Source organism: Lagopus leucura, unplaced genomic scaffold (genome assembly GCF_019238085.1).
Source record: "Lagopus leucura isolate 7727_CA_CO unplaced genomic scaffold, USGS_WTPT01 Super-Scaffold_100016, whole genome shotgun sequence".
NCBI classification, from domain to species: domain Eukaryota; kingdom Metazoa; phylum Chordata; class Aves; order Galliformes; family Phasianidae; genus Lagopus; species Lagopus leucura.
Window position 1 is genome coordinate 10,888,063 of NW_024962270.1, and position 24,965 is coordinate 10,913,027.

Here is a 24,965-nt window from a genome sequence, read left to right on the forward strand (position 1 = left end):
AGAATGTATCATGCAGTGCATAAGCCAGTAGTTTTGCAGAGATTTGGTAGACTGAAATGAACCGAGTGTAGTCAACTATTCAACCTCGTCCATCTTAACAAATTTAGGCTAAACTCAGAAAGATGTCTGCTTAGAATATTTACACAACCTATCAATTTTCTTCCAACTCTATCATAACAACTTTTCCAGTGCACCTCACTAATTTCAGTGCTTGGCACACTAGTATTGAAATTGCTGGAAGAGCCTAATGCAAATAGAATTTGATGTCCAAAGAAATAGCACATGGGCTTCAGAACCGTTGGTGCTGTTTATTTTTGTGTTTTGTTACATAAAAAAGCCCTGCTAACTGGTCTGTGCCACGAGTTTCCAACTTTCCCAGAAAGAGGATTCCAAGAATGCTGCCACCCAAGTTAATTGCACAAGATTTTCTTTATTAATTAAAAATAATAGGGTAGAATTGGAAAAAAGCAAGGCTTCATGCTGACAGTCTTACGGTTAAGACAAAGAGAATCTTTGGTTGGAAAGGCAGCGTGGTGCAAAGAAACTGGGTTTGTTGGCCAGAGGACCTTTGTTTTGCATCCCCATCCACCTCTTTCTCTGGATTTCTGAGCTGATTTTTGCATCTGTGCTGAAATTGGTAGTATTCATTCCCAGCAGATCCTTGCAGTGTGAACCGTGCCCATCCATCTTCTGATCAGAAGCAGAGCAGAATGAGCTCGTGTGGCTGTGAGGTGGAACGGTGTGTGTGAGATGGTGACATACAGCACCGCTTCCTTCGGCGTTTACGTGAGTTCAGCGTGCACAGATTGCATTTGTCTGTGGAGAGAATCTTTGAGGCAGAGAGGCAGAACCTCAAGCTGGGTTATATCTTTGTATTAAGAAAATAAACACCACCAGCCCCCCTCCCCCTACATTTTTCCAGTAGAGACAAAAGAAATCTTTGGGTGGAAAGGCAGCATCATATTGCATAATAAAAGCCTTTTTATGCTCTAATAAAATAGGTTGCTTAGGGCAACTTTGTTTTTTGTTGGTTTTTTTTTGTTTGTTTTTTGTTTTTTTGTTTGTTTGTTTTTTTTAAGAGAGAAAAAGAAGAGTCAGCTCTACCAGCTTGGGGGAGAAAGGAATCCTTCACTTCTGTTGTGCAAAACTGGGAAAGGAGGCAAGAAATTGCTCTAGTTATATGCTATCTTAATGCCTGGTTTAAGGTTCTTTGCTGCATATTTGCTGGCAGCTGTTTTCAATATATCCCTCTCGAGCTCAGTCACCAGTTAAGAATTTGACATTAGAAGTTTTTTTCAGCCACCATCTTGAAGTACCACACCACACAACACAGCCTTGTTCCCTGGTTAGATATTGTTCATGTGCCTTGAAATTGCTGTTGACACCTCAAGTATTTAACTTGCAGATGTGAGATAATTTTTCTTGGGTGTGTTGTGTGCTGTAAGGAGATGGTGGCAGAAGTGTCCACGTCTGCATTCCTCTGCTACGTCTGCTCATTTTATTTTTCACAGTGTTCCAGGAAATTAAGTCAAAATATACATCCCACTGAATATTTTTAATTTTGCTAGTTTTAATTGCTTACCCTTACAGTACAAACACAGTGTTCACAAGCAGGTTTCACTTCTTTTGCTTCTTTGCCTTTTTGCTCAGGACACCTTTAGTAGTAGATTTAAGTACATCTTGAATAATGTACCTAGAAGCACGTTTTTCTGATTCTCCCCTTAATGGTTAAAGTTTCTTTAGCTCTTTATGTTCAGAAAGGGAAAAGTAACGTAATGAAAGAATGTTTGGGGAATTAGAGCTGGGATCTGCAGTGTATTTCTGGCATAGACTTTGGCAGTGTCTTTTTCTTTCTCTCACTTTCCCAGTCTGTAAAATAAAGCTAATGCTGATATACTGATCATTCTCAGTCATTTCTGAATCATAATTTGTAGTAAGTTTATGAAGCACGTAAGCACAGCACCTCTTGTCGAAGAACTTCTGCTCTAATTTGCCGTATACAGTACCACTGAAAAAAGGAGCTGTAAGCACAGAGTACTGTCATCTGTGCTGCAGCTTTCATTCTTAGCAAAAAAATAAAACAATGGAGTTAAAGAATTAGAGGGTTTTAATCACTGTTTCACTTGGAGGCGCAGATGGAACAGAGCATTGTTGGCAACATTTAATCTTGGAGCAGAAATTGTCATGATTAAAGCAGCAGCTGGAGTAGATTGTTAGGGACATGGGGGTTCATTCATCCTAAAGCAATCAGAATTGCCGGGCTCTGGGAGAAAATAAGAAACTACAAAGAAAAATATTAAATATGGGCCAAGGTTTGTTATTTCTAGGGTCACGTCTGCCGATTAAAATGATGTTTTCAATGCTTTCCTCAGAATTATTTTGGAAGCGAGGAGAGTATCAAGTGATCTGTCCCACTGAAGAGGAGACTGAAGCCATCTCTGAGTGGAAATTTTGGACGTGCGGGAGGAAGGCTGTGTCCCCCCATGTGCCAGAACCGCTCCTCCTTCCCAAGGAAGTCAAAGTGAAGGACGTAGGTATGTGCCGCTTCAAACAGGATTTCAGAAGAATCACAGTTTTGGCCATTCAGTGGGGCCCAAATTCATAGTTTGATGAGGCAGCTCGGGGCTGAGGTGGATTTTACCTTTCTCTTCATTAACTTATGCGGAAGGGTTCTGTCTGCCTGAACCATCGAGGCCTTTGTTGCAGGGGAAGACTCATGTGGTGGGCAGTGCTGAGGGAGGAAGCTGGCTGGCTGTGGAGACCTGGAACAAAGCAAACCTCCAGGTCTCCTGACTCCTGCAGCTCATCCCTGGGTCTGCCTGAGAACGAGCTAGCGTGAGCAAATTGCCTCTTCCTAAGGGACAATGTTGTACAGAAAAAAAGGTGTCAGAAGGTAGTGCCAGAATACCGATGTGTGTTTGTAAAGCATGCTCTGTTCTGAACTGTTCTAGCTCAGAAGTAGCTCTGCTTCTAGTTAAATGCCACAGAGATGTTACTCATTTTGGATATTTCAGCTTATGCAAGGCCGGTGGGTATGAGCTTCCTTCACAAACTCCTGACTTTACTGGGAGACTGAGTGAGGGCTAACTGCTGTTGGTTACTGCCTGTTGAATCTCTTCACTCTTTGATTTTCTCTCGTTGGTTCAGTGTTTTTTCCTGTCACTTGTCTGATCTAAGGCACAAAAAAGATTACAGCTACTTTCCTCTTGCATTTGCATGTGTTCAGCTGATATTAAGATGTGTGAGGATTTGGTTGCCTTTGTATAGCAGGAAGTTACAGAGTCCTCACTTGCCCCATTATGTACTATTTTCTGCAGTAGGGAGACTAGGTACTGATCTCACTCTGTGTATTTATTAACTCTAAAAATCTGCTGGCTATCCAGGTATTCATTACTTGCTTTAACTGATCTAAACTAAGAGATACATCTACTTCCTGTGATCCATATACAATCTCAACTGAACTTTTTTTTTCCCCTTCCTTAAAGCTGACAATTTGCTGATTTCACCCTTTTATCTTTGCCTGCCTGCAAATATGGGGAACTTATTTCACTGTTGGTAGCTATAAGTGCAAAACAAACAAGAGTCAGGCTTTTTTACCATCATCCTGTGAATTATGGGTCTCCTTTCTCCTGAAAGCAGCCTTGCTGTCTGAGGTATTCAGCCTGCATCCCTGCAGCTTGCAGTCGATTGATATTCCTATAGACTTGCAAGTCACCTTTCATCACCTTTGAGTCTTTGCCCCCAGCATGCAAGTCTTTCGAAGGTCTAAGGGCCTTAATGACCCTCATTGTTATGGGAACCTTTGGTAATCTAACCTGCCTTTTTCTTCTGTATTTTAAGCTATTGCTCTTAAATGTCTTCTGCTTGATCTACTCAGGCGCTAATAACCGTGTCTCCTTTCCTTAGGTCAAGGGCAGCTTTTACATTCCACCCAAAAGGCACCACAGTTTGAGATGAGGAATTCAGAAGAACAAGCAGCTACGACAGTTTTACAACGCCTGCTGCAGGAGCAGCTCAGATACGGAAACCCAAATGACAACCGTAACCTTCTTGCCTTACACCAGCAAGCCACAGGAAATGCCCCCCCTTTCAACAGCACTGGGAGTCCAGCATCTCAGAACGAAGGGCTGAACTCCCAGGACCATCAGCTCGTGACTCATGCTGCCCGTCAGGAGCCCCAGGGCCAGGAAATACAGGTGGACAACAGCATCATGGAGAAGCAGCTCTCCCCGCGACTCCAGAACAGCGAGGATCTCCCGACCTATGAGGAAGCCAAAGTGCAGTCACAGTATTTCAGGGGCCAGCCGCATGCTAGTGTCGGGGCAGCGTTTTATGTAACGGGGGTGACCAACCAAAAGATGAGGACTGAAGGGCGGCCCACAGTTCAGCGGGTGAGCCCAGGGAAGGTCCACCAGGATGAAGGACTTAAGGACCTCAAGCAAGGACACGTCCGTTCCCTGAGCGAGAGGCTGATGCAGCTGTCCTTGGCCACCAGTGGTGTCAAGGCGCACGCGCCTGTCACGAGCGCACCGCTCTCCCCTCTCTCTCCACTTTCTCCTCAGCAGTCGAGCGACCCTTATAAAAATTCTGGCTCCAGTGAGTTCTACAAGAACTCTGTGCAGCCGCCTTCCCAGCCCAGCATGAAAGGGATGGAGCAGAGGGGTCCTCCTCCGGAGTATCCTTACAAAAATGTGTCCACCCCATCTATGAACTGCAAACCTCAGGACTCGGGGCATTTCTATAGTGATCATCGCGTGAGCCAGCAGGGAAGATCCGATGGGCCTATGATGAGGTATCAGCATCCCCCTGAGTATGGGTCAGTCAGGTAAGCAAGATCTTAAAATGGCAGCCAGATAAGAAAAGAAAGCATAAAACTCAGTCCACTGTTATCACTCCTGAGGTAGATTATCTTTCAGCAAAGATTTCATCTCTTTTATATGAGACTATGTATTGTGTTCAGCTGCAGACGGTGTCTGGAAGAACTGTAAGCTCTTTCACTGGCTTAGCTAGAGAGACCTGACGCCTTTTAGAGAGGAAAAAAATGCACAACCAAAAAAAAAAAAAAAAAAAAAAAAAAAAAAGCCCAAATAAAAAACAACAGACCAGCTTGATTTTATGGCAAGGGGAAGTTTAATGCAGCTCCGGAGCCATGCGGAAGGCTTGCTTTGAGGAAAGGGGAAAAAAAGGTTGTGGTGTGATTCATTCTAGAAACTTGCAGTTACTTATTGCAGTACTTAAGCTGTGCTTTAATTACATCTGCCGAGGGAAAGTATTTATTTTTTTTTTAGGTTCAAGCTGCACCTAAATGCCACATAGTAAAGAAGAAAGTGAGTGAAATCAGTAATGGTGTGGGGAACAAAAATGGCCAGAGCTTCCCTTAGAGTTTTCCAGATTTTTCAGTGGGCCAGCACGTAGGAGTAGAAAGCGTATGCTTTGTTTCTCATTCAAGACTTGCTTGTTTGGCTTTTGTTAATTTTCCTTGCACAATTTGAAATCCCAGCCTGTTTTGGTTCTCTCTAGATTAGAAAGTAGATTTGGCTTGAGCCAAACGCTGATGGCCGCGTGTGTGAAGATGAAGTTTTATTCACATGGATTGAAAATATGGCTCTCCTTTACCTGCTTCCTTACTGTCTCATCTCTATCCAAGGCTGGGGAGAGGGAACTTTGGTATTATGATTTTGGCCTGGCTTTGAACCTAAAAGAGTAATACAAAGGAGCAACAGGAGGGTATTACTACAGAAGAAAATGGTGAGGTCTCTCTGCATTTATGTTTGCACATACTGTGTTGTGTTTTCAGGGGAGTGGGAGGAAGAAACCAGTCTGTATTTGGGAACAGAGTCTGAGCTTTGGAGAATTTGAATCTGCTCAGAACCTTCTTAGTCCTATGGGGAGCTATTTTCAGAGTTTGTCCACCATTGTTTGTGATCTGAAATGACTTCAGCAGCATACAAGCCTGATGAAAAGGCCCTTTGATCTGGCTAAATAAATAATAAAGAGGCCAGGAAGAGGGGAAGTAAAGGGTTTGGGGGGGGTGGTAGTGATTGTCGAAGCTCATTGCAAATCTTTTTGAAAATTCAAAGGCCTCAAATCTGCACGCAGGGGAAGGAAACAGATCCTTAGTGCTTGTGCTGCATCATAAATGCTCCTAATATTTAATATAGTGAGTCTGAGACATTGCCTGCTTGCTGTGCAAGGGAGAGGTATTTGAAAACATGCCAACAGTCAGCTCCTCTAGACAGGGTGATTTTTGTCTGTATTGGATGGATCCTGGCTGCTTGGAAAAAAGAGGGGGGAGGAGGAGAAAGGTTCAGCTGGCGAGGTTTCCAGTAGGGGAAGCAACTGAAATTTGTCTTCAAAGCACTGGGAATCTAATGAGGTTACTTTTTAACCTAAATAGCTGTACAGAGAAGAGGTTTCCTTTGCAAGCGAATGCTGAAGCAGTAGAACAATTGCAAGACTAATCCATAAATTACAGAGCAGCGTAGTGAAGGAAGGGAGCGAGTCCTCTCCCATATTAAGAGAAACAGTCATTTAGACAAGAACTCTTCTCTGCTACCAAAGGTGCAGCTGGGCAGTGGCATGAGCATTTTAAAGGCACATGACTGTGAGGAGTGTGTTTGCCTGGCACCTGACAGTGTGTCTTCGCAGCCCCTCTGCAGCGATAAAGTATTTTCAGCCGCTGCAGCTTTCCTGGGCTGCAGCTCTGTTTATCAGGATTAATTGGGATTGGTAAACGTGTGCATTTTTTGAACTGCACGGCAAGGAAACAAAGCCCCTTCTTTCTGCTGGCGAAGCCACACCCTTTTCTGCGGGTTTTCCCCTCATTGTTCAGGGGAATTTGAGGGTGACCTAACGATGCAGTTAAAACCCGTTGAGCAAGATAAACATTGGGGAATTCACGACATTCTCATGCTTCACCCTCCCCGCTCTGGGAAAGGAATGGGCTGTGTGGTAAGTTTAAACCAGTCTGCAAACAGTTTGCCTCACCTGCTCCTGGGCGGTGTAAGTTTGGGAACATGTATGTGTTTGTAGCAGTGTTGGTTTAATGTAAATACTGGGCATGCCAGGGGCATCTGCGCTGCTATTTGGAAATTGTAAAGTTCAGAAGAGGACTGGCTGCATGCGAAGCTCCAGAATCCTATTCTCTCCTTGATATTTCCATTGTACCTAAGCACCGGTGATGCCACGAACGTTCAGGTCTAAGAGGAGCCCTGGCCTCAGCATGCAGCAGTCGTGTCCCCCATGGCAGAACTGGGACGAAGGGGCTGGTTGGATTCAGCCTTGTGCACTGAGGAGCCTTGCTGCCTCCGATTCCAGCGCCATCCCCCGCCCAAGTGACCGAGTGCTGCTGGGATTAATCCCGCTGACTGCACAGAAACTTTTTAAGAGCTTGTCCCATAATTAGTAAATCCCTTCTGTGTCCCACGTTCCCCCGAGCAGCATCAAAGCGGAGATAATCAGGTGCGGCATGGAGGCAGAACAAAACCGCATCAGTTTGATTTCAGCCGCCTGGCTGAGCGGAGCCTGCTCCCTCCTGCACTCTGTGTCCTGGCTCACAGGGAGGGCTGGAGGCAGTGGGGACCCGTGATGGCTTGAGCCTGATGTAGCAGGAGAAGCTGGGAAGGCAAAAATGGTTTTTAACAAGCCAGAGACCTTTTCTGCTCTCTTCATTTTTCTGCCCTCCCCGCTTTGCTCCTCTGCGCATAGATCTTCTGCATGGCTTGGTTCCTGTAATCCTGGCAGCCTCTGCACTCCTGTTGGCTGGGTTTGCTTGCAGAGCCGTATCTCTATCTTTGTGACTTAAAAGCTAATGTGACCCTTGTAGCTGCGGAGCCATAAATCCACAGTTGTACTTGGCCCGCGTGGCGTGTTTCTCCAGTGTTTGCCAGGGACTGTAAAGGAAGCGGAGATTCTTGTGTCATAGCATTCAAAATGAAGTGGCCCTTAAAGTTCTTTTCTCAAGCTTAAACATTTCTAGGAATTATTGCAGGGTTGTTTTCGGTGTTTGAGGTGTTTATGAGAGCAAGGCAAATTGAAAGATACTGAGTAATTTTGTTTTTCAAGTATTTCAAGAGTCTGTCTGCATTTTTGCATGATATAATTGCAATTACTGCTGCAGGTTACCTGGGGACAGTTTCTCTCATGGAGAAGAGTTTCTGCTACCTTTCTATCAGCAGTTCTGTGAAATGACCCCAGGAGTGATTTGTACCTTAAGATTTAGGATTCTGACTTAAAAAAATCTCAAGCAGTACCATTGGGTTCATCTGCCTTCCTAAATAAACTCCACAATTCTCACATTAATCTGAGGGAAGGGTCTCAGAGCTGGGTATTTTGAAGTGTATGTATGAGAAGAATATATATGAGAAGTATATGTATGTAAGTATTTTGTGAGACAAAATTGAAAGTAGCGAGGATACTAAAAAGTTCTGTAAATGTGCAGATGAAGGTTTTCATAGAAGATCTTAAAAGGCTGAGACGTCACTGTGGGGTTACTGGGAAATATTTTTTTCAAACATGGGCTGTATCAGCCCTGTTGGATAATCTTGCTGGGAATTTGTGTCACTTTGGAAACTCTGAAGCTGTTGGTAATGCCATAAAATTGGGGCTTCCAGCTCTCATGTTGTAGCTTGAACCTGTGAGATTGCTGTATTCTGAAGATGTGAGAGGCTTTGGATGTGAGTGCCAAAATGCTGGAAATGTTGGAAATATATCTTGTTTAGAAATAGTTGGCCATGATTTCCTGGAGTTCTTTACAATAGATTTTTTTTTTTTTTAAGTTGTTTTTGAGCATGTCAGTACAAGGAGGGTCCCTTCAGAATTTAGCTGCCACTGTTGCATCTTTGACCTCCTTTCCTTTGAGTTCCTCTCTTTAGGGCTCGGATGCTGTGGAAACAGCAAGGTTCTGATGGCAGGATTACGAGATGCATTTACTGAAATATGCCAGATTGTCAGCATCCCTATCTAAAGAGTCCCCAGGCTTATATTACCAGCACATGCAGATTGGGTTAATCCTATCTGAATAACTGCTTCAAGTTGTTTTCAAAAAGAGTTTTGTGAATTCAGAATGGGAAAGGTTTGTTTTCAGCCAGGAGGCAGACTGGCAACATATGTATTTTGATCTAACCTCTGCAGGCCATCACAGATTGTCACAACAAGATTAGTCCTTAATTGATTAAAAAATCAGAGGAACATGACATCATGTAAAGAGAGAGTTGGAGGACCTGGAGAGTGTGTGAAGATGCAAAGTTTTAACTAACCTGAGTGAGCTGAGAACGGTGTTGGAAACCACCTGAGACAAACTAGATGACCTTGAGCACATCCTGTGTTGGTTTTTGCCTTATTCTTCGTTGTGAGAACTGATGAATAAAAGTAATGAAATAAATGCATTAAGTGGGGCTGAACTGCCAGGAGAGGAAGAACCAAATTGCTGCTACTAATTTGAACATTCCTGAGGAAATTACTTGCACAACTGTCTTATGTGTAACCCCTGAGATCCTTGTGCCACATGTAATCATTCCTGGGAAAATGCAGCTCCTGAAATGATGATGCTGTTGGGGGCCACAGTCACCTGAGTGGGAGGAAGGGAAGAACAGTAACTAGAGCAGTAATTATTTGTTTCTTCCCAAGTGTGAGAATGAGTAGATTTGTTTCCCCATTAAAGAACTTGAATGTCACCTTGAGGGTTTCTCTGCACCTTCTCTGCTGGAAAGCAGGGAAAATGAGATGCAGCTCTGAAATGGTGAACCCTGCCTGAGAACGTATTGACTCCTACGTGCACTGGCAGCCAGATGTGAGTAATACAGACGTTTCCTCTTTGGACGGGTATGAAGAGTTGATGCGTTCGCTCTGCACAGGACAGGAAGGATGATGCCGAGTGTTTGCACATAGGCTGAGAAGCCCGTTGTGTAACCCTTTGGCTTCCAGTTCAGGTCCACATCTGCTGCCATTAACTGACACATGGCTAACCCTCCTGGTGTGGTGGGAGAGCAGTGCTGGGGGCTGCTGTGAACATCAGTATCCCTGGTGTGCTCAGCACAGCCATTCCGTAGGTTCCTTCCTGTGAGCACAAACAACCACGGGGGTATTCTGCAGCAGCTCCAGACAGGTGGAGCAGTGTGTACTTTTCCAGCTGCAGGGTTCAACTGCAGCCCAGAGGATAGGAAATTTTATCAGAACAGAACTGCAGAACTGAACTGCCAGAGTGGGTCTGCATCAACCTGAGTTCTGTGCTTGAGAAGAGACTGGCTGGAGAGGGTAGACCTCAGCTGCTAGTGTAAAGAATGTCTAGAGAAGTTAGAGATTGAATGTCATGGGAAGAAGCAGCAAAGCCTGCCCTCTGAGATCATCCAAGTACGGTAAATCCACGGTTTCTAAAAAAGGTTTTTTCAATGGTAACATAGCAGAGCTTAAAATGGGGATCTCCAGAGTCCATGAAACGTGAGCCGGAGTTAGTTCTCTGCAAGCGTGTTGCAGATGTCTAGATCTGTGTTTGATATCCTCTGGACGTTACTGTTAGGAACAATGAGCACACTTACTACGTTGGACAAAAGGCTCCTTCTAACTCTTAGGTTTGTTTTCACGTCCTTTAACTGTCTGATTTGACCAGGCATGTTGGTTGATGCTTGGGAAAGCTTGCACCACTGGTACTGGCCTGGCAACAGGGAGCTTAGCCAATTCCTTTAACTTCGTATCCTTAATTACTGAAGAAGATTAATTGTTTTCTATTTAAGAGATTGCATTTTTCAGGACAAAAGAGAAGTCCTCAGCTCAGCCATTTTATTCATAGTTTGTGGAAAAAAAGTAAAAATAATTTTTGCCAGTGGTTGCTGATGGAATTTCTCTTAGTGTTTCTGTATAAAATAGACACATGATTACGACCATCACATACTTAGAATTGATTTTCTGGTACCAGATTGATTTTTGAAGCATTTATTTAAACGAATGTATATTCAAAGCCCTGAACATGAGGAGTTTCCATGTGGAAATACCTGTGAATAGGAGCTATACAGCTCATGCCTTTATCATTTGGTTCATGCATCATCTATGTGACTTTGATGGAGTTTCTGCTCTCTGTTTTCCAGGCAGAACCCAGATGTACAGCTGCAGTTACAACAGAGACCACCTCACCATCACAGTCCAACTTCTTCCTTGACATCTTTGGGATCTTTAACCTTGCTTCAGTCTCCACCGCCATCCAGGCTGTCCCCTTCCCAGCACCAGCAACCCCTGACTCCAAGCCAGGGAGATCCTGGCATTCTGCCACGGACCCAGCAGCCTTTCTTGTCAAACCAAGTCCATCAGGGAGATTTGTACCGACTATGCCAGCCTTTCCTTGGCCCGCAGCAGCAGCAAGGCGATTCCTATTCAGTGATGTCCCGCGCTCAGCAGATACCTTCCCCATATCAGCAGATGCAAGTAGATCCTTTTGCCATAGTTTCCAGGGCCCAGCAAATGGTGGAAATCCTGTCGGAAGAAAACCGGTCTCTACGACAGGAGCTGGATGGGTGTTATGAGAAGGTAGCCCGACTGCAGAAGGTGGGTGTTCTTGAATGTCAGACACTCTCCTGTGTCTGGTATCATCCATAATTGAATAATCTAATCTGCAGTTGTTTAATGTTGCTTGCTTAAGGGATTGATGTATCTACTTCAGTCTTTTGTATGTGGATAGAATAATTGTATCCTGTCCCTTTGGGCAGTCCTTAACTTCATCGGAAGATGGAATCAAAGCCTTCAGTTTTATTCTGACAGGTAATTGACCATGCTCAAAAGAGCATCCTCATCAGTTGTCTCAAATAGGCTGGCTGCTTGGCTTGCTTAATTAAGGCTAGTGTTTTTATTTTCAGGATAGCAGCAGACTTTGTTTTCCCATCAGTTTGAAAGAGTTTAGAGACTGTGGGAAGGGTTCATCTGAGCTGACTTGAGTACATGGTCACACAAGTAGACAACAGGGAGCATGACTGCAAAACTGGCTGGCAGGACATAGTGCAGGAGAAGTGCTGCTGCTATGGCTACATTAGAGACATTTGGATTGCAGGGCTGAAACTAACACTTTGTCACTGGAGTCACTTAAAAAGCCTTCCCTCAGTACTGCACAACTGCTATGAAAACTTAGAAGTCTCTTTGGATCAAGCTATTTACCACCTTTGGCTTTATGGAACATGTAGAATAGGTGATGATAAAGCCCTTCTCCCGTACATTAAAAACAGTAATAAAAAGTTCCAATGAGAGCCATCACTAATAAGCTTGAGGGATATTTTCATTGCAGCCTTTTAGAAATAACTTCTGGATGACCAACAGTTTAAAGTTGCACAGCCAGTCAGCCTTGCTTTGCTTTGCAGCTGTGAAAAGGCTAATGCTGCTTGTAGCCTAGGACTTTGTGGGCCTGTCTGTGCTCTTTGCACTGAGCAGTCTCCAGGACCATAAAAATGTGTGTCTGATTAAAACACTTGTTTGAGTTCAGATGACCCGTGTGGCTTCCCACGCTGATTTATTTCCTACGTTGCCTCTTTCCAGGGACATATGTTCATTGTGTTGTATTTTATTTGGAAGGTTCCTCACCAGGAAATGCTTTAGAGAAATGTTTGACTGCTTCCTGATAATGAAAGAAGGATACCAATGATCTCCCTTCCATGCCCTATTGATCTCTTAGTACGTGCATCCATACTTCTGTAGCAGTGCAAAGCTGTGCCTGGCAAGGAGAGTTAGAAGTGAATGTTCCCCTGCTCTGGGTGATCAGCTGCTTGCTGCAGCTTAAATCAAGCAGCTTTACACTGAAGGCTAGAAGGAAGGAGAAAACTTATTTTACTACAGTCGTTTATGTGTGCCTTTGTTCCACCCTCCCCCCAAGTTAAGTAGATGGAATATTTTAAAATACAACTAAGATGTGGAAGTGTAAGCATAGAACATCAGGAGGTTTTATTGTGAATATTGGACTGTAACAATTACAGATCAGCAGAGTTCATCAGCAGTGTAGGATCTGCTACTAGCATTTTTTAGTATAGGTTGACTTTCTTGTTCTATTTTATTTAACCAACTCAGTATCACATTAGCTATTTCTTCAGTATATATCTTCTTTTTTTTTGCCCCAACTGATACTAGTATCAAACAGTTCTGGACATACAAAAGAAAAGTAGATGACATTTGCACTTCTTCAGTTCACTGTATTAGTGCTCTGATTGTGTTGGGGAAGTAGAACTAGAGGCTGGAAGCAGGGTCCAGATTTTTGTTCCAGCCACTGGTATTCTTAAGGAGGATCCCTCAGAAAATGAGATTCTGTCATTTCGTTTGATGTGTAGCTGCATTTTATCTCAACAAAGAAAACAAGAGAAGGCAATCTCCTTTCTGAGATTAAATGAAACGAATTGTAAGTGATAAAATAGTGTGTGCTTGTTTTCACTTCCACTGCAGCTGGAAACAGAAATTCAGCAAGTTTCAGAGGCATACAAAAACCTGGAGAAATCATCCTCTAAGCGGGATGCCCTGGAGAAGGCCATGAGAAACAAGCTGGAAGGAGAAATTCGTAGGCTTCATGATTTCAACAGGGATCTGAGAGGTGAATTAAGTAAAACTTTTCTTCAATATTGTATTTTTACTGTTGTTCTTACTCATCAAGCCAGTGTGTTGCCATGGGAGTCATCGTGTCTGCTGACGCAGTTGGATGTGACTGGATACTCGGGTATATTCAGTAGTCTGGGATTTTAAGCATTTGCTGAGAGTCTGAGAAGACAGGTTTAGAAGAGTGCTGGTGTCTCATTTCTAGCCTGTTTCTCATTGAGAAGAAACGTGATAAGCCAAATGCCATAAACCAGATGCAGGCCTGGAATTCTCTTGTCTTATTATCCTAGACAAATTTTGTACAATTTGTTCAGTTTATCCAAATGGGAAGATGCTTTGCTGACTGCCTAATCCCACACCAGGCATGTTCACTTTATTTCCTGTCCAATGACCTCTCTGCACTGACATACAAATTGCAGTGTCTGTTCTTCCTGAAGGTCTTGTCATTCCTTATCAACATAGGCATCTGGTTTTTTGGATCCCTTTTCCAAAGTGAGATGTTGTTAGTGTCTGGTTCTTGCTAAGAGGCTGAGGCTGCACAATGGCTGGCAGTGGAGAGTGGTGTTGAATGGTATTTGACCTTAATATGAGTCAAAGTTTTTAACATTAGTTTGAAAGGCGAAAAACAACTGCAATGTTAGATCTGTGAAAGTGTATAATTGGTCTTGTAAAATGGAAGTTTAATTTTTTTCCGAAAGCCATCTGATTGTCCTACATGTCATCTTCTTCCTCTGTCTGTGGTCTCGGAGTAAGATCATGTTTTCAGAAGCTAAAAAATATGCATCCAAAATATGAGGCCATAAATTGCCCAGTGCTAGTGAGAGAGACAGTACACAAAGGCCCGCATTAAATAATTTTATTCATAATAAAACACTGCATAAATATTTCATTTTTATTTTCATAATCTGATACAAATTTCTAGTAGCCTACAGCAGCAGAACTGCTAAGCTATCCCTGGGATTTCATGTTTTTCTCTGAAGTCAGGTAATTAGACAACAGTGGTTTAATCTTCAAACTATTAAGATGTAGTGGAGGATTATAAGGGAATCTTTTAATTACGTGGGGAGATTTATTTGTGTGGGAAAAATGAGTTTGAAGAGATTTTTGAAACCATTTTTTATGAAATTTGTGACACAGAAGACTGAAATGTATCAGCTCTTCATACTGAATCCTATAGGGAATCTCAACATCTATAAAAATAGAAAAAAACGAACATAAATTAGGTTACAATTGTTTAAAGGATTTTTTTAAACTCTGTTTAATCTGTTTTGTCTCCTTCAAAATATTTTCTGAAGGACGTAATTAGAAACATTTAAGAAATGAGTGGCAGCTTTTGATAGTCTTTTCACTTTGACTGTGTAGAAGATCCACTCCCTGAGCTTGCGAGTCTTTAATGCTTGAAAGTTTTTTGATTCTTTAGCATTTCTTTTCTTGACAAATTCTGCAGAACGTATGGAGACAGCCAACAAGCAGCTTGCGGAGAAGGAATTTGAGGGGTCTGAAGACAATCGGAAAACCATCTCTCAACTCTTTGCACAAAGTAAGTTATACAGTCATTATAGGTCATTAGGAGTGCTCTGGTCACTCTTAAAAGGATAAACATGCAGCAGATGAATGTAGGAAACTGACAGATCTGACCTACCAGGACTGAAACTGGGGCACTGGCAGTCCAAAACTGGCAGTGCAGAGAGGAGGACAAATTTAAGGATTCTTTTTCTGTCAGTATGTACAGTCTATCTGATGGTGTTTGCTAGAGATTTTGGAGCAAACGTAGTGTACGGTTGCGTTGTAAAAATAGTGTTTACTCCATAATGTGTAATAGAATTTGAGCAACTATTTTCTTCCCTGAAAGCTTTGGAATTAAACCTTCCCAGACTGCCAAAAATCCTGGCATGACTTAGGGACAGCGGGACTGGAACCTTGAAGGTCTCCCATCTCTGTCTCCTCTTTAATTTGCTGCTCACTATCCGGCTCAGCACAAGCAGGGGGAATTAAAAATGCCTGCAGTATGTTGTGCTGCGTGTCATGAATTCTGTGTGCAGCAGTGGATTTATCACAGGGCAAACCAAAATGACAGATGTGAAATGCTGCTTTTCCTTTGTACAAAAATGTCTCAAGGCTGATGGCAGCGAGCCAGCTTTCCTTTCATTCCGTGCTGCGCCCCACCCTTCTGACAGTGCTTACTTTTTCACAATTGTTATATAAAGGTAATGCAAGAGAAAGTAAAATTGCAAAATAGTGATTTTCTATGATGTAACATGAGCTGCTTCTGCTCTGACAGATGCTGGTATCCCCCTCTTGTGTTGTCTTTAGCTTATTCCTTGTGGCTTACATTGCAAGCAAAACACACTGTCAGTGTGTGAGTTCTGCTCTCCTGGTGGTAGTGGGAAATGTGTGATTGTACTCTGGCTTTTAGGATTTCATAGCTTTGCCCAGGGAGGTGGGAAGGCCAAAGCTGTGAAGCCTTAGGTGCCATTTCTACTTCTGGATGCATGTGGAAAGCTTAGTGCTGTGTTTTATGGATCCCAGCATTTCTTGGGATACTGTAGGCACTTGTTGGTGAGGCAGAACTCATTTGAAGAAAAATCTGGAATAAAACCTCCAAAAGCTTTGCTGCAAGCACTTACAGATTAACAGAGTGCCAGCACTGATTGATACCTTCTGGCGTAATGCCACCCTACCTCATCTCTGCCCATCTTCTGCAATACGTTTTAAACATGCTGACACTGTCAGCGGCTCATTTCCTGGGTGGAGGAGAAGTGCTAGGATGGGAAAGATGGGGAACTGAACAGAATAGGCTGGTACTGGCATTAGCCTTTATCCTTGTCTCTTATGTCCAAGGTTAGCTCTGAATTGCAGTTGGAATTTGCTATGCAGAGCTCTGAGGTGCTGCTGGTTGAGAGGTTTCTTCTGTAACCTATGTGTGGGCTGCATCAGTTCCCTAGCAAAAGGGAATCTTTAGCTGTTCTGTATTGCTAAAGCTTTGCTCTTGGCTCTTCTGCTGGCAGAAGGAAGGGAGTAATTGTGGTTCTGTAAATATAGTTATGCACATGCTTGCACAAATGTGCCTGTGTACTCCATATGCAGTCTGTCCTAACACCCAGAATCTAGTTCCTGTTTTTCAAGCCTTGCTCTCCTTGTCCTCATTCCTTTGTCGTGGGATATTACTTTCTGGAATGTAGTTTCTCTGGTGTTGTCAGTGCTGGGCGTAGATCACTGCAGGGAGTATTCTGTGGTTATGTATCCAGTGAGTATGTTAATGTTATCATTGTAGCTGGTTGGCATGAGCTGGGAATGACAGCATAGGCAGAGGACATCAGCTTTGTGTTGTGGCTTTGCCTTACACTCTTGTGTGATAATTTCATCAGTTCCAAGTTATTTTATCCTGCATGTTTTGGTTTTTTGTTGTTGTTGTTGTTGTTGTTTTTTTAATGGAAGCAGTTAACCTGTTCCTGACACACAAAGCATGGGCACTCCCACTGTGTCCAGCACTTTCTGGAGTGCAGCAGAAAGGGAATAAGTGCATGCATCAGTACAGGTTAGGGGCTGACCTGCTGCAAAGGAGCTCTGCAGAGAAGGACCTGGGTGTCCTGGTGAATAACAGGATGGCCATGAGTGAGCAGTGATCCCTGATGGCCAAGAGAGAGTCCAGTGGAGGGCCACAAAGATGAAGAGGGGCCTGGAGCATCTCCTGTACAAAAAAAGGCTGAGAGACCTGGGGCTGTTCAGTCTGGAGGAGAGAAGGCTGAGAGGGGATCTCAGCACTGTTTACATAAATATCTAATGGGCAGTATCAAGTGGATGGGGCCAGGCTCTTTTCAGTGGAGCTCAACAACATGATGGGCACAGACTGGAACAGAGGAAATTCCATGTGAACATGAGAAAATGCTTAGAGGGTGACAGCAGTGGAACAGGCTGCCAGAGAGACTGGAGTCTCATTCTCTGGAGTTATTCAGAATCACAGAATTGTAGGGGTTGGAAAGGACCTCTGGAGATCATCGAGACCAACCCCCCTGCCAAAGCAAGTTCACAACCCAGCTGGATGCTTTCTTGTGCAACCTTCTACAGGGAACCTGCTTTAGCAGGGGGGTTGGACTCAGTCATCTCCAGAGGTCCCTTCCAACTCCTGTGATTCTGTGACCAGCCACTGTGCTTGGAGTGGCTTTAGAGCACTAAGCATGAGCTCTCAGTACTGGGCAGAAAGCTTTGTTGAACTGCAGGTGTGTTTTAAGTAGTGACAGGACAAATACAGGTGCGTAGGTCCTGGCCCAAATGTTTTTAAGGGCAGTAGAGGAGGACCAAGGAGTTTTCCTTGCTTGTTTCTCTGGTGAAGCTGACTGCCAAGTGGGGTGAGTGCATGTTCTCTTGAGAAGGTGGGCAACTGCCCCAAGCAGAACACCTTTTCTTCACACCATGTCCACAAGCAGGAGTACAACGTCTTCAGTCACAAAAGCTTACCATCTATCCTCCCCAGCCAGGGATATTAAAACTACCCAGTTTGTTTTCTAGTGTTGAAAGCTCAGAGGTGAAGAGGTGCCAAGGTTTGCTAACCATCTGTATAATCAGAGCAAATTACCTAACTGTACTGAGTGATACATCTTCTATTCCTCCATGCTAGCATTGTGGCATATTGTTACTTGAAGGTAACATGCTTGTTTTTCAGGGTTACAAATTCTTCCTTGAAAGCCACATAATTTTTCTCCCTTAAGCAATAGATTTGTGTTCTGTGTCTTGTGAGAAGTTGCCCCATCTTTCCTTCACCTCTGAAGTAAAGAACTCCTGAAAGTTGAGTAGAGAAGAGTGCCTTTTGTTGGTAACTCTCACTTCCTTTTGGTAGACAAAGAAACACAGCGGGAAAAGGAGAAACTGGAAATAGAACTGGCTGCTGCACGCTCCACCAATGAAGACCAGCGAAGACACATTGAGATCCGAGACCAGGCCTTGAACAATGCTCAGGCCAAGGTGGTGAAACTGGAGGAGGAGGTAAGGAGGCTGGGAGAGAGAAACTGGGGTAATCTGCATTCCAGTAAAAGTGACTCTGGAAATAAGTTTATGTTGTGAAATAATAAGGAAATCTGCTAGCTTCAAAGCTGTTTATATCGGCTTAGCTTTGTGTTGGTTAGCTAAGCCTCTGAACTGCTCACAGATAAGCCACAAATCTGTATTTTCTTGGAATTTCTGTCATCTGAGCAGCCACGTTTCATTTTCTTTTTGTTTTAACTGATAAAAATGGGCTGGAACTGAAATCCCAGCCCTCACAAATTCTTGAATTTGGCAGAAATTCAGATCTGGATGGACTTCTAATTAATAGCAAATGAATGCAGTTTGTCCCCTAGCCAGGTGTTCCACTCACACCAGGTTATCATGGCGCACAGTGCCGATCACTGTATGTGCCTAGTGTTTGTAATAAGCTGTGTATGACATGACCTTGGTTGTTTTCTTTCCCTTTCCTCCCAGGGGGGATAATGCAGTTGAGCTGCTTAGCTGGACAGCTTTCACAGTAGTTTCTTTTGTAGCCTTGTCCCTGTCATTCATGGCTCCCACTTCACAGCCCTTCTGCGTCATACTAACTGTCCTGCCTACTCCTTTCCTCTCAAAGGCTCCATTTCCTTGTCCCAGCCTCTGCTTCCTCTACTCCTACTCTTCCTCCATAGAGAGCCCCTGGAGGAAATTTCATGACCAGGCAGACTTCCTCTGCTGCAGGTTTGTTCTTTTCTTCAGTTCTGCCATCTGCCTGCCTACCAGCACTCATGATCACCCTCAGGAGGGCTATGCTTACATCCACCTGCATCTTGCTGTCTTGGAGACGTTCCTCAGACCCCTCTCCTTTTCTGTTTTTCTTCTCTGTTCAGGATCCATTTGTGCCAACAGAGGAGGAGTGGTACAATACTTAGTGAGCATCTTCCTGTCATAACTTGCCTGTTTTCATTCTCTTCCAGGTACATATGCACTCATCTTATTTTAGTCTTCTCTAAGCTTTATATTTGCCTTAGTAGTTTTTCCCCAAACCTCCTGTTGTTTCTTTCCCTGCTGTCCTTCATTTTTCCCCTTGCAGTATCATTTTAATCTCTACAGCTTCATGGAGGCCCTCCCTCAGTATCTCCTCTCCTGGAATTGCTCTGCCCGTGTAGGATATGGATGCTGGGTTACCAGTCATCACGCTTCAGTTATCTTTCTTTGCCATTCTCCACCTCTCTTTCCTATCTCCATCACATTAAATGTATTTCCAGGCCCACACACCATGGTTTATGCCATCCTGTTTCTCTTCTCCCCATTTTACTGATAGGGTGTCTCTCACCTTCATTTATTCCCAATTTCAAATAACCCCATCTTCCCCACCCCAAACAAGCACTGCTTTCTCCCAGACTGCCCTCAGATCTGCTGCAAACCACTGGCAGGGCCACTTCAAAAGTATCCCGTGCTGGAATGCTTGCAGAGCTTAGTCCGGTGCTTAGTATCAACAAACTGGGGAGCCAGCTTCTGCACAAAACAAATTGTGATAGTGAAGAAAGACGAGCAGATTCACAGGAATGCTTAAATATCACTGGCCACATTTAGCCTCATGCACAGCTGGCAAGTGCAGTGATTTCATTAGGATGGCAGTATTTCCTTGCGCACTTGCACCTTGGTGTCTCTGGGGACAGGGAGCATTAGGTATAGGGAAAACATGTGAAATGTTCTGTTTGGCTCTTTCAAACTCTTCTGTCAATTGATCCTGCAATGTGTGGAATATGCTTGCCTCCTATTCGGATTTCAGCAACTTAATGATTCTAAGAGTCTCACATATGATGAATTGAAGTACCCAGGACAACTTCATGGGTTCTCTCAAACTATTCACATGCTTGGAGCTGACTTGTGTGGAGATGCTATAATCAGCCAGGGCCAGCATACATAGCAGTTGACTAGGTCAAACTTCTATGTAGGGTTTCAGTCTTCAGAGGCAATAATAATTGTATGGTTTCTTTTCAAAAGACATATCGTTTTACTACAAAAAGTGGTTTCGGTGCTGATGCAAAGAACAGGGAAATAGGTAGGTAAATGTGACTGGATTGCATAATAGCTTAAAAAATACCCAAACACACCTATGCTAGTACAGAGTGAAATGCCCTACTTCAGATTGCATGAGGGTTTGTGGTCATTTGCATCCGACCTTTGCTCAGATCCCAGGGTGTACAGGAAGTGCCACCCTTCCTGTTGTAGATGAATATGGAACTGTCTCAGTGAGGGAGCTGGAATTAACTGTGCTTTTTCCTAGAGGTGAGGGGGAATAAGGGAAAAAGAAGGGATGAAGACTCACTTTTGCAGATTTTCCAAATCACTTTTTAATGAAATACTTAGGATTAGAAAGCATTTGTTGCCTCATTAGCTTTAAATTGTGGGAACTTCTGAAATCCCTGAGCTGTATGGTAACTTGCCGACAGACAGCCAAGCAAGCTGTGCTCAGGGCACCATTCACAAGGGAGTCTGAATGTCAGTCTGAGTCAGTGGTGTTCAGTGACCAAGATATATAAACAATTTGTCAATTATTTCTTCTGTTCCTGCCAGCCTCATCTGGGTTGCTGGTCCCTGTAATTGTCAGGAATTTCCAAACTAGTCCTGCAGAAGAGGGTGGAGTTTCTTACTCTAAGGCTTGGCAGCCGCTCTGGCTCAAGGCCTGAGGGGAGTGTGCATATTTCAGTTGCATCCTGTAATGTGAGTTTTCAGCTTTTTTTCCCTTCCGTTTTGACTTCCTATTGAGCAGAGTTACTCTGCCTTGTATTCAGCAGAACCTTTATGAAGAGAATATTTTATTTCTGTTGTAATGAGACTTATAAGCCATGTATCACAATGACTGAATTTGCGTTGGTATTGGAACTTACGTGTTCCATTTAAAACCCTTTGCCTGAATTGTGGGTTTGACAAAACCACCCAAACGTATGTACTTCTCTACTCCTATGGAGCTTTGGGAGTTTTATGCACACTGGATTTTTAGCATTCAAATTAGAGAGTAGGAAGAGATAAAGGAGTGGTAAAAGCAATGGAGAAAGGAATGGTCTTGGAGATACTTTGCTTTTGGAAGCAAAAATAGAAATTCAGAGTATTTCCCATGTCTATTAGCAATGGTGAAATGACTCGTCAAGTTTAGAACGATCTGCCATTAAAATTATGGAATTTGTTTTTGCCAAGTGCTAAAAGGGGTGAGTGATTGTGGGTATTTAAAACAAACTTAAATATGTCTCTAGACAGGCTTGCAAAGTATGTATATGTTATATATGTTATTTTTAAACTTTACTACTTCTCTTCTATACATAAAAATACCCAGTAATTAACCCGTGTTCACATCTCTATTTTCATTCTTCCCTTTAGTAGACGTTGCACAATAATGCTTAAGTCAGCAGCTTATTAAAATTATTGCTAGTGAAGTATGTCTGTTGTTTGTTTGTTTTTTTATCAGAACTTCAGATTATTTCCATTACATGCAAGACTTTTGAGATAAATCGAATGTCTGTGAGGTAAAATGCTTGTTGGCTTAAAAATGTGTATCACAGAGATGGCTGGTGATAATATCGGCAGCTAATGCAGCTAAAATTTCTCACTTTGGAGCACAGGTTGCCACGATGGTCTCCATTCTGATTTGAGTGGCTGCAGTGTGCAGCAGATGTGTAGCTGGGAGGTAGTCAAAGATGGCCCATGTCTGTCAAACTGTCATATTTCCATGCTTTAACCAGCATCTGCTAGCATACACCTTGAGAGCCTTTGGCAAGCAAAGCAGGTGGTTCAGCTTTGCTCTGGGCCAAAGGCAGAAAGGACTGTCCTGACCAGCCTGAGGCTCTGGGTAAGGACTGCCGTGTTGTGAGTCCTTGCCAGGCTGGTAGTATTGTACCAGGGAGTTTGGTGCAAAGTACTTGGCCTAACCACAACTGCTAGATATTGGGAGTTCAACTGCTACTACTTTTACACCTTTTTTTTAAAAAAAAGAAAGGGAATTTCAGAGCTTTTATTGGACTCTGACATTTCTACTCACCCTGGTTGTTTCATACCATGGAAGACAACAGTTCAACTTAGCAAAATTATTTCATTTTTGTTTTAGTGCTTTGATCTGTACTCCCTTGCTTCACTACTTTACAAAACCACCATTTTAATGAGTGCTTTAAGGAGGCAGTTTTGAAAAATAGTGACTACAACCAAGAAGACATTTATAGCTATTCTTTGCTATTCTCATACCTATTCCTTGCAATAGAAAAGACTCGGCATTCTCTTTCATGATTGCAAATTAGGTTTAGAGGAAGGGAAGAAGCTTGAGTGAAATATTTTTTCTCCAAGTGGCTTGTATTTAGAGACTGTAAGATCTGTCAGCTATCACAGTTCAACATAAAACAGATATCAGAGCTAAGATACTATATTCATTTCCAACTCAGCTGTTGTGAAGAGGAATTGTGCACTCTGTCTGATAACACCGGGGGTTCTGTTTGAGAGGGGACACAGAAAGATCCATTTGAAATGACAGCTATTGTACTTCATTTATTATATCTGAGATACTTTCAGAACAGAGCTGTGGCTTGTAAGGAAGTAACCCATAGGAGAGTTTGTGTGCGTGAAGGTTTGTCTCTTTTTTTTTTCTTTTTCCCTAATTACTTCTGGGTCTATAAAAAGATATTCCAGGCTTTGTAACCTCTCCTTTCAGGACAGAGTTGCTTTCAAAGGGAACAACTTTTTGGATGTTGTCTTGTTGTGGATGAGTAGGGTAGTCAGGAGAGAAAACTCCCCTTCTTCCCTGTAGCTGCTGTGTGTGTCTAATGACCTGTTCTTGTAACGACGCAGAACTGGCTTTTTATTGCCGTGTCTCTACCTCCCATATTCTGCCTGTTAGTAATTTTCCAGAGGTGGCTGTGAAAGTTCTAACTTCTTTTAACACAAATGAATGGAGAGACAACATTATGACATTCCCATGCAACAAACATTGCTCCCCAGTAAGAGGATAGTGTTACTAAATTGCTTCAGCATGCATTCTTGCTGAAGCCAGTGGCGCCTTATTGGGCCTAAATTCAAACACTGAGGGTTCAAAGGCATCCTAGAGGAATATATTCCAACTGCAGGAGGGAGAGGTGGTTTAAACATGCTTGTTGTCCTTTTTTTGTACTACATTTCTGCCATGGCAGTCAAATTCTTGTGGGGAAACACATTTTCAGCTGCATATGAATGGATTCAGCTTTAGAATAAGTCCAGAATGTATTGAAAACACCCTGAATATATTAAACAAAGGACTTTGAAGACATCAGAAGTAGTGGGTGGGAGATGAGCAGATGCTGGCAAGTGTTACCAATTTGGTGAAATCAGAGCTGTCCAAGATGAAGAAGAAGGGTTTGTCAGAGTGCCTGGGAGGCTTTCTGAATCATTGCTAGCTGTACAGGAAGTCTTCTCTTCTTCCTCAAAAAAACTCTGTGCTCAGTAACGCATCTGGAAGTGGTGAATCTCTCTGCAAAAGAAGTTCTTTTCTTCCCCCTCACCTGCTTTGCCCAGGAGCACATTTGTCCTGCAGAGGCAGCTCCAGTCTGGAGGATGTTACAGCTTCTGCGTCCCTTGCATCCAGCGACTTGCAGTGAAAATTGCTCATCCCTGCATATCCTTGCATACCCCTGCTCTGTGCGCTGTGTGCATGAAACCTCCATGCCTTCTTCAGAGCCTTTTCTTCTGCAAGGACCAGGATCCCTAGCAGCAGTAGTGTGTTTTGCTGAAGACTTTACTGAGAAGGCTACCTTCAGTGAAGGAGGGCAGGGTTGGTTGGACTTCTAGAATGTTAATCCCTTTTTGGCTGGACAGAGTAATATTTGTCCAATTCTGATAGGAGCACCTTGTCCTTGACCCTTGTTTTTAGACCATGCAAATGCTCTCTGTAGCAGAGAAACCTTCACGTTATCTTCTGCCAAGCATTACATCATCTTAAGAAATCTTTTCTTCAGCAGAAAAATTCTTATGACAAGTTTCGGTTTTCTAGGTTTAGTGAATGCATTTGTTTAATCATTTCATTCCTGAATGTTTATAGTGGTTGATTCATTTTCCATTGCTGGAAGCCCCGCAGTTCAGGGCTACTGGTGTGCAGACATTTTCAGACTGTAAATCTTTCTGACTAACTTGGAGACAGTTCGCTGTTCAGGTCAGCCAGACTCAGAGCAACAAAGCCTTTGAATCCCAGGTGTATCCTGCTTCTCCTAGCTGCCTCTCAACTGCAGAGAGCAATCTTGACGAGGAAGAGGAGAAATGAAATGAAAACAGAAATGCTTGATCAGGATGCCAGGGAGTCTTTCTAGGCGTATTCCCTGCATTGTGGTTTTGATCCCCTGCATCAAAACCAAAGCTATAGACTTCTGCAGCATCGCTTTCCTTGCCTTCTTTATTTTTCTCATCCTTCAGTCTTGTGAACATCACGGTCG

General features: G+C 43.2%; 1 protein-coding gene across 3 annotated transcripts in view; it reads left to right on the forward strand.

Annotated features, from left to right (window-relative positions):
* Positions 1-24,965, forward strand: part of AMOT (angiomotin) — a 57,211-nt gene that overhangs the window by 21,040 nt on the left and 11,206 nt on the right. For 2 of the 3 annotated variants that reach the window (XM_042876416.1, XM_042876414.1), the window contains exons 2-7: positions 2,373-2,534; positions 3,907-4,825; positions 11,082-11,535; positions 13,408-13,552; positions 15,002-15,094; positions 18,392-18,537. In XM_042876416.1, the coding sequence (XP_042732350.1) occupies positions 3,954-4,825; positions 11,082-11,535; positions 13,408-13,552; positions 15,002-15,094; positions 18,392-18,537 (1,710 nt within the window). In that variant the 5' untranslated portion in view covers positions 2,373-2,534; positions 3,907-3,953. Of the gene's footprint in view, positions 1-701; positions 787-2,372; positions 2,535-3,906; positions 4,826-11,081; positions 11,536-13,407; positions 13,553-15,001; positions 15,095-18,391; positions 18,538-24,965 lie in introns of those variants that run through there. The other variant, XM_042876415.1, reaches the window with a different exon arrangement.